Source organism: Cetorhinus maximus, chromosome 9 (genome assembly GCF_964194155.1).
Source record: "Cetorhinus maximus chromosome 9, sCetMax3.hap1.1, whole genome shotgun sequence".
Classification (NCBI taxonomy): domain Eukaryota; kingdom Metazoa; phylum Chordata; class Chondrichthyes; order Lamniformes; family Cetorhinidae; genus Cetorhinus; species Cetorhinus maximus.
The window spans coordinates 85,009,184-85,021,968 of record NC_135887.1 but is presented as its reverse complement, the minus strand read 5'-3'; the positions used below and the strand labels follow the sequence as shown (position 1 = coordinate 85,021,968).

Below are 12,785 nucleotides of genomic sequence, written 5' to 3'. Positions count from 1 at the left end.
TTGTGACTTTGTGCTCAAATGCTACAGCAACCAACCCAAATGTTTGACAGGACCTTGTGCTTAAAGAGAAAATGACCCTTAGCTTTTCCCAGAAACCAGAGAAAGAGCTAAGTATCCTGAGGGATACTGGCTGCTTGCAAACTTTGCTCATGGCAGGAGATGGAGATTTTCTGCCCAAAGCAGAGTGAATGCCACAGTGTTGGTTAAGTGACTCACCGGAGGATATGTGGAGGTTCCTTTAGTTGCATATACTTGCACAGTAAGTTACTTATGGGGCTCGTAAGGGTGGGGTGATTCCAAGATTACCAATGCAGGATGTGGAGTTTTTACTAGATAATGACTTTATTGGTTGCAAGGTATTATCCCTGGAGAGTCCAGAGCCATCCACAGGGACTGGAGAAACACAGGTGCAGAGGGCTGAGAAAGTTTCAGAGATCCCACAGGAGGCAATAGACCTGTGAACATTGAAGAGGCTAAGGGAAAGTCACTGGAATTTAAAGAGGCCAAGATAAAGCCAGTGGGAAGGAAAGCAGCTGAGGCAAAAGCAGAAGATCAAGGGACGATAAAAAGGTATGGTTAGCAGATACCTTCATTCAAGATTAAAATAGGGACAAGCACAGATCCCAGAATAAGGAGCAGGAAGTGAGGAGCATGCCCCATGTAGCTGAAGTGCAACAGGTGAATGCACCTGAGCTTGAACAAACACTCGGAGGTAGTAAAGTCCCGGGGGACATAGGACCAGTCGGGGAGAAGCCACCACAGAAATACAGGAGAGAAGGAGGATAGTGCAAGGAAAATCACCAGAGGACTGAAAATGCAGTCAGTGCGGATTTTGCCCACTGCAGAGTCCAGCAAACAGATTTGCAGGTTTCAAATCACAAACCATTTGAACCTAGTAGCCTAAACTTAAAATCTGACCAGAACAAAATGCAGGAGGGGACAGAGAACCTATATTCATTGCAAGAGCAAAGGAACAGTCTAACTACACCTAATATTAACCTAGAAATTAGAATTACCAACCACCCATGTGTGATGGAAATTGTGGTTAAGATCTTTACAAGCAATGAAACTTGCCAGAACCCAGGGACAATGCATTAATGAATATTTGCATACTAATAACTTGGGAACAGAAAAGCTGCCTGACCAGCAGCCTGTGAAATTTGACCTTCCCAATCACTGATGTGTCAAACTAGTACTATAAGCAGATGCTGGTACAACACACCACCTTTTGACAATACTTTAAAAAATTTTAAAACGGTAAAGAGTACTGTGATTGCGGCCATTCTGTCCAGAATCTAATACGAGCAAAGTTGCAGAAGGTTGATGACCATGACTTCGTGGAATACGTGTGAATGAGTGTGGGTATGAATGATTGCTATTGTGTTTTACTTTTCCTTCTTTTCATGCTGTGATGTAACAAGACAAAAAATGAAATACAAAGGAATTTCATTTTTCCTTTATCAGGGAGATGTCACGCCCACGTGATGCACGTGTGAACTTATGGGTACGATGAAAATTTGAATAAAACACACAACATATGGACAATTTACCTTGAACCAAGAGGGAGATCAGGGGCGGGGGCGGGGGTGGTGGTGGGGGGTGGGGGGGGGGGGGGGGGGGGGATGTCAGGTGACTTTTGCAATTTCTGCACAAAGAACTAACTCATGTCTCTAGAAAATCATTAAAATGCAAATATCCATGGGAGGAGTACCCTCCCCTTTAAAAAGCCAATCTGGATACGTAACCACTTGTGAATTTACAGCTCCTATTGTCTGGATGTTTACAGAAACTCAAATTCAATGGTCTCCCCCCGACTCAGTGTATGTGAGCTCAAAAACTAACAAAGAGAGGCGGGGAGAAACCAGTCTACCACAACAGGTGTGAACAGCCACCATTCATCCGCCATTGTGTGGCAATGGCTTCTAAAATCAAATCATCTGTGTAGATAATAGAAGTATTGATCATTTGGTCACGTGATCAAAACTGACTAGAGGTAACGCATCTTATTATTCCAAGGACCAGCCAAGGGCAGATCAGCCTGAGACCAACAGGACAGAACAGGGACCATCCTCTACCAAAAAGCCAGACCCTGCCTAACCACCAGTCAACTGACGCTGTGAGAGAGGGGCTAATTTATTCCTACCCGCAAAAATGTATATTTATTTTCTACAGGAGCTCGGCCACAAATTTGTCTGAAAACCCAGAGACGTCTAACTTCCATTCATCTTCTAAGAACCACAAGTGAAGACTCTATGAAGGTCTGCAATGAGCTCATCTTAGAGGACAAACATAAACATGTGATTTGTTTCTTGTTATTTGTTAATTACCTAAGTGTATGCGTCACCTGTAAAACCTGTGTGTCTGTGTACTTGAGGGAGTGAGTATTTTGTTGTGTTCACATTTTGGGTGCTGTGTGAATAAACATTAATCTTTTCTTCTGATTTAAACTTACCAGAAAGTCTTTTTGTGTCTATCTTTTAAAGTTACAACACTCAAACGGTTTAAAACACTGCCCATAAAATATACATCTTGTTGCAAACAACTGAGAGGTGAGGGAAAAAGGGATAAGTTATCCCACCACCTCTCCCCTTCTGTAACAGAGACCCAAAGTAGATTAGGTGATCGCATTGCAGAACACCTCCATTCAGTCCACAAGCATAATGTCAAGCCTACAGTGGCTTGTCATTTTAATTCTCCACCATACTCTCATGCTGACATTCTGTCCTTGGCCTACTGCACTGTTGCAGTGATGCTCAATGTAAGCCTGAAGAACAGCATCTCATCTCTTGATTAGACACTTTGCAACCTTCTGGACCCAATATTGAGTTCAACAATTTCAGGCTATTATCTGTGCTCCATTTTGTTTCCTTTCCTTTGCTTGTTTCTTTTTGTTTTCAGTCAGCAGCACACCTGCTCTAGTCACATTTTTGTTTCTTTGTTTCTTTTCGTGCTCCATCACCATTTCCTTTGGCCCTGGAAGACTAACTCTTCTTTTAATCTATCCTGTCTTGCATTCTGTCACAGACCTTCCTTTTGTTCTTGTACACATCCTTTGCTCAAAATCAATTACTAATGTCACAGACCTGGAATGTTAACGCTGTTTCTTTTCACAGATACTGTGAAGTATTTCCAGCATTTTCTGTTTTATTTCAGATTTCCATCATCCACAGTATACTGCTTTTAGATATATTTTCCATTTCAGCTCTCTTTTGAGAACAGAAGAAATAGCAGCAGGAGGAAGTCATGCAGTCCTTTGAGCCTGCTCTGCCATTCAATAAAAACATGGCTGATCTTCTAACTCAACTCCACTTTCTCAATCTATTCCCATATTCCCTTAGTGTCTAAAAACCTATTGAATCTTTTAAATGCTTGCAATCTTTATTCTAGAGGTTGAAAACACTTCAAAGTGAAAATAGGTCAAGTGCACAATTTTTGCCTAATGCAAAAACAAAATACTGCAGAAACTGCAAATCTGAAATAAAAAACAGAAAATATAGGAAATTTTCAACAGGTCTGGCAGCATTTATGGAGAGAGAAACTTGAACTTAAACAGAGTCAACGTACCAGGTTGATAACCTTTTAATAAAAGGTTATTGACCAGAAATGTATGTTATTATGTTATTGGGTTGGAGTAGTTTCAATAAATTCTCAAAGACTGCTGGCTGCAAAACACTCTAACATTATTGTAACATATTTACAATTATGAGAACACCCAACACGAGTTTCTAACTATGCTTACTCTTCTCAAGTCCCAGATCACATGAGTGTATGTCACTTCCTTCCATGACATCACAAAGGGCAGAATATTGAGCTCGGCGGTCGGGCAGGTGCGCGCCTGACCCGGCTGAGTGTAAAATGACGTCGGGCCAGCATCCCAACATCATCACGTAGTCCCGCGATATTTCGTTCGGCGGGTGGCGCCAGAGAAGGCAGCGCACCCGCCGACAATTAAAAGGCCTATTAAGGCCATTAAAAAGGCCTTAAATTCAATTCAATTAAATTAAATTCAAATTTACGCTGCCCATCCAACCTTACGGTTGGCGGGCAGGCGAAAACGCCAAGCGGCCTTTGCACTTTTTAGGAAACCTCATCCACAGGCAGGATGAGGTTTCCTAAGGCAATTAAAAATAAAATAAAAATTTCACACTTGAATTAAAAACATGTCCTTGCTCATGTGACTGAGGGGACATGTTTTATGACATTTTTATTTTGTTTATTAGTTTTTTTAAACAGCACTTCATCTCCTTGAGGCAGCTCCTTGCCTCAGGGAGATTGAGGCGCTCTTTTGCACACATGCGCGAAGTTCGCGCTAGGCCCACTTGTCCTCCTCCCCCTGGTTGCACAGGCAACACTGAGAGCTGCTGCTTGCATTCCATGCTGGGCGGGCCTTAATTGGCCTGCCCACGTAAAATCACGGTGCGGTGCCAATCGCAGGCAGCAGGCGGCTTCCCGACCGCCCCTGCCCACCCCTCACTGAGCACCCCTGCCAAGGCAAAATCCTGCCCAAACGGTTAAAGTTAACCCTTAATGGGACTTAGTCTAACATACTCCATTATATTATATCTCCCCGCCAAATCTGTTTGGACTTCAACGTTCTCTAACATTCCTGGAAACCTAACACTTCAGTCTCCTAGTCATTCTGAATATTTCAGTGTTTGTAGTCCTCTGGAAAATGTAGCCTCTTCTTGCTCTCTTCTTGATCTCTCCTTTCCTCTATGTTCTCTTACATTGATAAACACTGTGGTGCCTTCACAAACCTACCATACCTTGTTCTCTTCTCGCTTGTAGGCGATAAGGAATTCTCATTCAGATGTCGGTCTTCTGGACGCTGTTGAACAGAATTCGAACAAGTAGATGGTTCGGGACCACCAGCTATGGTGTCTTCTTTGTGATGACTGCGACCTCTCTGGTCTCTGGTTTTTCACACTGCGCTCAATTGCAATCAAAACTCTTCTGTTTCTTCTTACTGTGCCCAATTCCATCTGAACAATGTAAGATCTCAGGTGTGGTGATTTCTCCACTTTTTCTTCATATCTCAATTGATCACTGATCTAAACCTGTTCTCCGGTTGAAGATCTGATAATGTTCTCATTCTGTAATGACTATCATAGTATTTCATCTGTTTACTTCGGTAGGTTTCCTCTCTGTCTTGTAATTTCTCTAAGTTAGTGTCTTTGACTTGTGGCATTAATGTATGTGGGAGGATTGGAATCTGTGTCTGCAACCTCCTTCCCATGAACCTTTGAAAATCCATAATGTTCCTTGGAGCTGGAAGTTCTTTTATGACTTTATTCCTGATGCACTCACTATGTGACTAAGAAGCCTGATTGTTGGTTGAAAACTTGCACTTACTGTTAAGTGCCAGTCCTGCATGTTGCAGTCTTTTCAGCATTGCTCTCACTCTCATGTCATGCTCAGCTTGAGTGGACCCATGTATCAACATGTCAACCATGTGGCAACAACTCCTTGTAAGCCCTCTAAAAGATCTGACATTGTTTGTGGAAAGATTTCTGATACTGGTGTTAAACCAGAATCTTCCAAATGGTGTTATGAATGTCATGAGAAACTTGGACTCCTCTTTTGGTGGTATTTGCCAGAATCCACTGTTAGCATCTAATTCATAAAATATTTAGCTCTTCCCTAATTTATCTAAACTCTCATCTACTGATATCATTGGATGGACTTCACTTTCCACAGCTTTATTGAGTTGTGTGGCGGGCAGGCATGGAAGGTCCTGCTGATATTATTATAGAACCATTTGGCTTTGGAACCGGTACCTTCCTGAGCACCAATTTGTCGACTCCTTTACAGGTAAAATGACTCCTTGTGTTACAATTGAGTCAATCTCTTTCTTTACCATTGGAAGTAATGGGTGTGGAACCTTTCTGCGTCTATATAAGCAAATTGGTTTCATTTTCTGGGCTTAGTGTGATAATCTGTTCTCAGCTTTTCCAATCTGTAAACAACTTTGGGAATTCTGCTTTGAAGTCTCCTGATTGACCTTCACCATTCTTTACTTCTATTCTGCAAATTAGATTCAGTTCCATACATGCCTTTCTACTTAAGAGTGAACGACTCTGATCTTGAATTACATACAGTAATTACTTTCTCTCTGTGCTTTAAAGTTGGTGTTAGTTCTCCCAGAACCTTCAGCTCTGTTCCTCCTGATCCATGTAGCTTTTTGCAGGATGGTTGAAGAACTGTCTTTTTCAACCATAGTTTAGTACCTGAAAGAACTGAAACTGCTGCTCCAGTATCTAATTTAAAGTGAGTCTTGTAAAGTTGCGTACTAGGATCTCTGCACTCCAATAATTTCTGTTTAATTCTTTAATCTCTTCTAAGAAGGATATCTCAATGTCTTGTGAATCTCATACTTCATGGGCACTGTTTTTGTTTAAAACTTTCTCTTTCTAAGTGTTCTGCCCATTTTTTTCTAGTGCGTCATGCTGCCTGAAAATGCCCCATTTATGTACACCAATGGCATTGTGCATCTTTGGCTGGACAATTCCTGTGCCAATGTCTTTCTCTGCCGCACCAACAACAGCTAGTCCGTGTTGCCTCCATTAATTGCTTTTCTTGCTATGCATCTCTCCTTCTCTCTATTTTCTCATTTTTATGTCCAACGGATTCAACTGTATCTGTTACTTTGAGATTTGGACTGTCTCTCTTTCCCGTGACTCCCAGGTTTTTCCTCCTGATCTCGGCTTGTCGACTTAATTGAATTACCTTCACCAGTGACATCATCTTGGGACAACAAATTAACTGATAATGCATCATCCACTACTCCAACAACTATTCTGCTGTGAATTAGCTCCTCTTTTAAATTACCCTATTCAGTCTTCTATTAATCAGTATAAATCAATAACAGATGCATCAATGCTTTCGATCTGTCTCTGGGTATATTTGTTGAATTTTGCGCATGCCATGATGGTGTTCTTGCAGAGATTGAACTATGTCTCCAATGCATGAATAATATCTGCATATCTGGCTTTACCCTCACCGATCCCCTGGGTAACTGGGATGTCATCTGCACCATTTCCCATTGCGTTCAACAGTGGCTGACCTGCTTACAGTCTGGCTTCACTGTGAGACCCGATGCAGTGCGAAATTGAGTGAATCTCCTGTAGCATTTTAGCCATGCTTCAGCCTGATTGAGGCATGCAACTGTCTTGAATCGTTCCGGTATAGGTAGAGTTTTCTAGTGCCATCTTTTTATTTTTTTACCGCTGTCACCATATATTATTGTGTCATTGGGATGGAGTAGTTTCAATAACTTCTCAAAGACTGCTGGCTGCAAAACACTAACTTTATTACAACATTACAGTTATAAGAACACCTTACACTAGCTTCTAACCATGCTTACTTTCCTTGAGTCCCAGATTAGATGAGTGTATGTCACATCCTTCCATGATATCATATACTGTTACAGTTAACCTTTAATGGGACATAGTCTAACATATTTCATTAACCAACAAAATATTAACTCTGGTTTTCTCTCCACCAATGCTGTCTGATCTACTGAGTATTTCCAACATTTTTTGTTCTTATTATATGATGTTTTCTAGTTACTTTCATAACATATCACTTGAGGAAATATTAGTTTAAAAACCTACAAATCCTTCAGCCATTCTGCTCTCAATATGAAATTAATTACTATTGGTCCATGTAGTACAAGGATCTAGTATATACAGGGTTAATGTGGGACTGAGTACAGTACCGCCCACAGAGTGATGTAAGAAGGCACATGACCTAGACCTAGCGTCAGTGTGGCGCTGGCCAGAGACATGTTTGGCCTAGAGATGGAGATAGCTCCATGCCAGTACCTAATGCTGCATATCTATATGTAGTTAATAGTAGTTAATAAAGACTTCTTGTTAACATACAGAAGACTATGAAGACTTCTATAACAGACATGTTCTGTAACCAACACCATTCCACTAGTCCACTGAATTCCTGGAAAATTAAAATATCTGTTACACAGATATTTCCTATTTCAGTAACCCATATAGAGCCTCCTCCTGGAGTTCATCCAAGTTTAGAACTAGGTCTATGCTGATAAAAGTCTTCAGGTGCCAACTGAAAAATAAAATCTGTGTGATCTGAGTGTACTGAAAAAGTTCTCATCTGTATGTCAGATGTTAGAAATGGACTTCTAATAAGTAGGGCAAAGTAACTTGCCTCTGTCATACCTTAGTCATGATTATAACTGTGAGGAAATGCAACACAGCACTAATTATTACAGCCAGCGAAGTGGCATTTTCACGCACAATAGCCACTGGTGCGCTCGTCAAGGTGACAGACATCACAATTCGGAATATCACAATGCCAAGTGCTATACTGATTATAATGGTGATCTGTAAAATAACAGAAGAAAAAATATTACATTTAAAATTGTCAAAGAGAGGTCAGGAACAGCAACGAAAAGTTATTATGAAAGATACACAATACTGGCACAACGTACACAGACAAACGTAGTTAGAGAAGGACACAAGGGAGTTATAATCGTAGTAAATGAGAGTCACAGCAAAGATATCCAACATTGACATGGCCAACACAGATGAGGGCACTTGATTGGTTTAAGGGAGAACTCCACCAACACTCATTCAGCCAGCACAGGCAGAGATAGTAACAGAAAAATGCAGTGAATAAATATAATACTAAGACAGTTAATACAACAATAAATAGTAAAAAACAGTAACAATGTAATGCATACTCACAGATATTATGGACACAACATAATACTTACAGTACAAATACACAAAATAAAGACAGACAATAAGGGACAGGTGCAGGGAGATACACAACATTAACACAGTTAGCATATTAAATAGAAACACCAGGGGCATATGTCAGCCTAGAAGCATGATTATGTTGTGCCTGGTTTCAGGTGCTAAACTAATCAAAAGCATCCAATATTATGAGCAGGAAAAGTATTAATTTCGAGCTAGAAGTGTGTCGTCCACAATATTAGATCAGGTTTCTCCATAAGTGACCAGAATGCAAATTCAAAACTATTTAAAACAGTGAAGCTGTAAATAAAGGTCCTGCAATTGTGTATTTTGGTACATCCCAGTGCCTAACTTGCCACATGCTAAACTTTTCCAAGAACTTACAGCTTGATCCACAAACAACTGGCATGCTCAAACAATGTTTCTGCTGCCTGGACGGTCCCAGAAAAGCTTTGCAGTATGGCCTTGAGCAGGTATCCAGCAGGTATGCATGCTCCACAGATTTGCCATCATGAAGGATCAGCCCTTACAATGCCCATTGCACCTATCATTTCCCAGTGTACGCTAAACAGCCTTCTTAAGAACCCTGAACTCTTGGTTTGCTCCTGCATCCAACTTCAACAGAGCTAGTATGTTTTCTCAGCATCTGTGGAGAGAAAGACTAAGTTAACATTTCGAGTCCGTATGACTCTTCTTCAGAACTAAAGAGAAATAGAAATGTGGTGAAATAGAAACCGTTTAAGGGGGCGGAGGGTGGGGTGTTGTTGGGACAGGGGAAGCTGGAGGCAAAGGAGAGATTGCAAAAGATGTCATAAACAAAAAGTCGAAAGGGTGTTGATGGTCATGATACTGGCTAAAGGAGATGCTAATGGTGACATTAAGAGCAGAAAGCAGGATGAGCAAGTGACAGATGGCCCTAGTTGGGGTGGGGTGGGGGGGTGGGGGGACAGTGTGGGAGAAAAGATCAAAATAGGCTAAAAGGTGGGGATAAAACAATGAATGGAAATAAATTTTTAAAATAATAATAGAAATAGGTGGGGAAAAAATATAAAAATAAATATTTGAAAAAAGGGGATCAAAAAGGGGTGGGGATGGAGGAGAGAGTTTATGATCTGAAGTTGTTGAACTCAATGTTAAGTCTGAAAGGTTGTAATGTGTCTAATCGGAAAATGAGCTGCTGTCCTCCAGTTTGCTTTGAGCTTCATTGGAACATTGCAGCAGGCCAAGGATGGACATGTGGGCATGAGAGCAGGGTGGTGTGCTGAAATGGCAAGCGACAGGAAGGTCTGGGCCATGTTTGCGGACAGACTGAAGGTGTTCTGCAAAGCGGTCACCCAGTCTGTGTTTGGTCTCTCCAATCTAGAGGAGGCTGCATAGGGAGAAGTGAATGCAGTAGACCAAATTGAGGGAAGTGCAAGTGAAGCGCTGCTTCACTTGAAAGGGGTGTTTGGGCCCTTTGCGGTGAGGAGAGGCGAAGTAAAAGGGCAGGTGTTGCACCTTCTGCGATTGCGTGGGAAGGTACCTTAGGAGGGGGTTGAGGTGTAGGGGGTGACGGAGGAGTGGACCAGGGTGTCTCGGAGGGAGCGGTCCCTATGGAATGCCGACAGGGAGGATGAAGGGAAGATCTGTTTGGTGGTGGCTTCATGCTGGAGTTGGCGGAAATGGCGGAGGATGATCCTTTGAAAGATGAGCCTGGTGGGGTGAAAAGTGAGGTCAAGGGGGACCCTATCATGGTTCTGGGAGGGAGAGGAAGGTGTGAGGGCAGAGGCGCGAGAGGTGAGTCAGACACGGTTGAGGGCCCTGTCATTCACTGTGTGTGGGAAAACTCGGTTAAGGAAGAAGGAAGACATGTCAGAAGCACTGTTTTGGAAAGTGGCATCATCAGAACAGATGCGACGGAGGTGAAGAAACTGAGAGAATAGGATGGAGTCCTTACAGGAAGTTGAGTGTGAGGAGTTGTAGTCGAGGTAGCTGTGGGAGTCGGTGGGCTTGTAATGAATATTGGTGGACAGTCTATCACCAGAAGTTGAGACAGAGAGGTCAAGGAAGGGTCAGTGACAGACCATGTGAAAGTGATGGAGGGGTGGAAATTGGAAGCAAAATTAATAAATTTTTCCAGGTCCAGATGTGAACATGAAGCAGCACTGAAACAGTCATCGCTGTACCAGAGATAGAGTTGTGGGAGGGGGCCTGAGTAGGACTGGAACAAGGAATGTTCCACATACCCCATAAAGAGATAGGCATAACTGGGGCCCATGCAGGTACCCATAGCCACATCTTTTATTTGAAGGAAGTGAGACAGGTTTAAGGAGAAATTGTTCAGTGAGAGAACAAGTTCAGCCAGACGGAGGAGAGTGGTTGTGGATGGGGATTGTTCAGGCCTCTGTTCAAGGAAGAAGTGGAGATCCCTCAGACCATTTTGGTGGGGGATGGAGGTGTCGAGGGATTGGATGTCCATGGTGAAGAGGAGGCAGTTGGGGCCAGGGAACTGGAAATTGTTGATATGATGTAGGGCATCAGAGAAATCGTGAATGTAGGTGCGAAGAGACTGGACAAGGGGAGACAGAACGGAGTCAAGATAGGAAGGAATGCATTCTGTGGGGTAGGAACAGGCTGACACAATCAGTCTACCAGGAAAGTCCTGTTTGTGGATTTTGGGGAGGAGGTAGAAGCGGGCTGTCCAAGGTTGGGAAACTATGAGGTTGGAAGCTGTGGAGGGTAGATCTCCAGAGGAGATGAGGTCAGTGACAGTCCTGGAAACAATGGCTTGACGTCCGGTGGTGGGGTCATGGTCCAGGGGGAGGTATGAGGAAGTATCTGTGAGTTGGCACTCAGCCTCTGTGAGCTCGAGGTCAGTACACCAGGCAACAACAGCACCAATCTTGTCAGCCGGTTTGATAACAAAGTCAGGGTTGGACCTGAGAGATTGGAGTGCGGCAAGTTCAGAAGGAGACAGGTTAGAGTGGGTGAGAGGAGCAGGGAAATTGAGATGGTTAATGTCACGCCGACAGTTCTCAATGAAAAAATCAAGAGTAGGTAAGAGGCCAGAGGAAGGGGTCCAGGTGGAGGGAGAATACTGAAGGTTGGTGAAAGGATCTGTTGAACAGGGGGAGGACTCCTGCCCAAAGAAGTGAGCAGGGGACGAAGGCGGCGGAAGAAGAGTTCAGCATTGTGCCGAGCCCAGAATTCATTGAGGTGAGGCTGTAAGGGTATGAAACTAAATCCTTTTCTGAGTACTGAACATTCAGCATCAGAGAGGGGAAGGTCAGGGGGTACGGGAAATACATGGCCAGGGCTGGGATTCAAAGACGGGATGGGGTCAGAGGATGGGAAGGGGTGGAGGGTCCTGGATGGGCGTTGGTATCAATGATCCCCTTTTTGATCCCCTTTTTTCAAATATTTATTTATATGTATATTTTTTTCCCACCTATTTCTATCATTATTTTTAAAATTTAATTCCATTCATTGTTTTATCCCTACCTTTTAGCCTATTTTGATCTTTTCTCCCACACCGTCCCCTCCCCCTTCCCCGCCCCCACTAGGGCCATCTGTCACTTGTTCATCCTGCTTTCTACTCTTAATGTCACCATTAGCCAATAACACCACCATCAACACCCCTTTGACCTTTTGTTTATGACATCTTTTGCAATCTCTCCTTTGCCTCCACCTATCACTGGCCTTCCATCCAGCTTCACCTGTCCCACCCCCCTTAACAGTATATATTTCACCATATTTCTACTTCTCTTTAGTTCTGAAGAAGAGTCATACAGACTCAAAACGTTAACTCAGTCTTTCTCTCCACAGATGCTATCAGACCTGCTAAATTTTTCCAGCAATTTTTGTTCTTGTTTCAGATTTCCAGCATCTGCAATATTTTGCTTTTATCATTCATTAGCAAGCTGGCACCTTTGTCATCATTCCCCAGCTCCTGCAAATTTGTGCCCAGTGATTCACCACATGAAGACCCTATTTTAGGGGTCTAGTTCACAGACTTTAAAGCTGGCTTCCTAGCAGTGATTATAGGCTTGGGACACCATTAATTATCTGAGAGTGGGA

The 12,785-nt window shown here is 42.7% G+C and overlaps 1 protein-coding gene across 1 annotated transcript in view; it reads right to left on the bottom strand.

Annotated features, from left to right (window-relative positions):
• The window catches only part of LOC144685067 (anoctamin-9-like), a 316,975-nt gene that overhangs the window by 139,270 nt on the left and 164,920 nt on the right, over positions 1-12,785 (bottom strand). Inside the window, exon 11 of the mRNA XM_078549602.1 lies at positions 8,190-8,354. Coding sequence (XP_078405728.1) covers positions 8,190-8,354 — 165 coding nt within the window. The remainder of the gene's footprint in view (positions 1-8,189; positions 8,355-12,785) is intronic.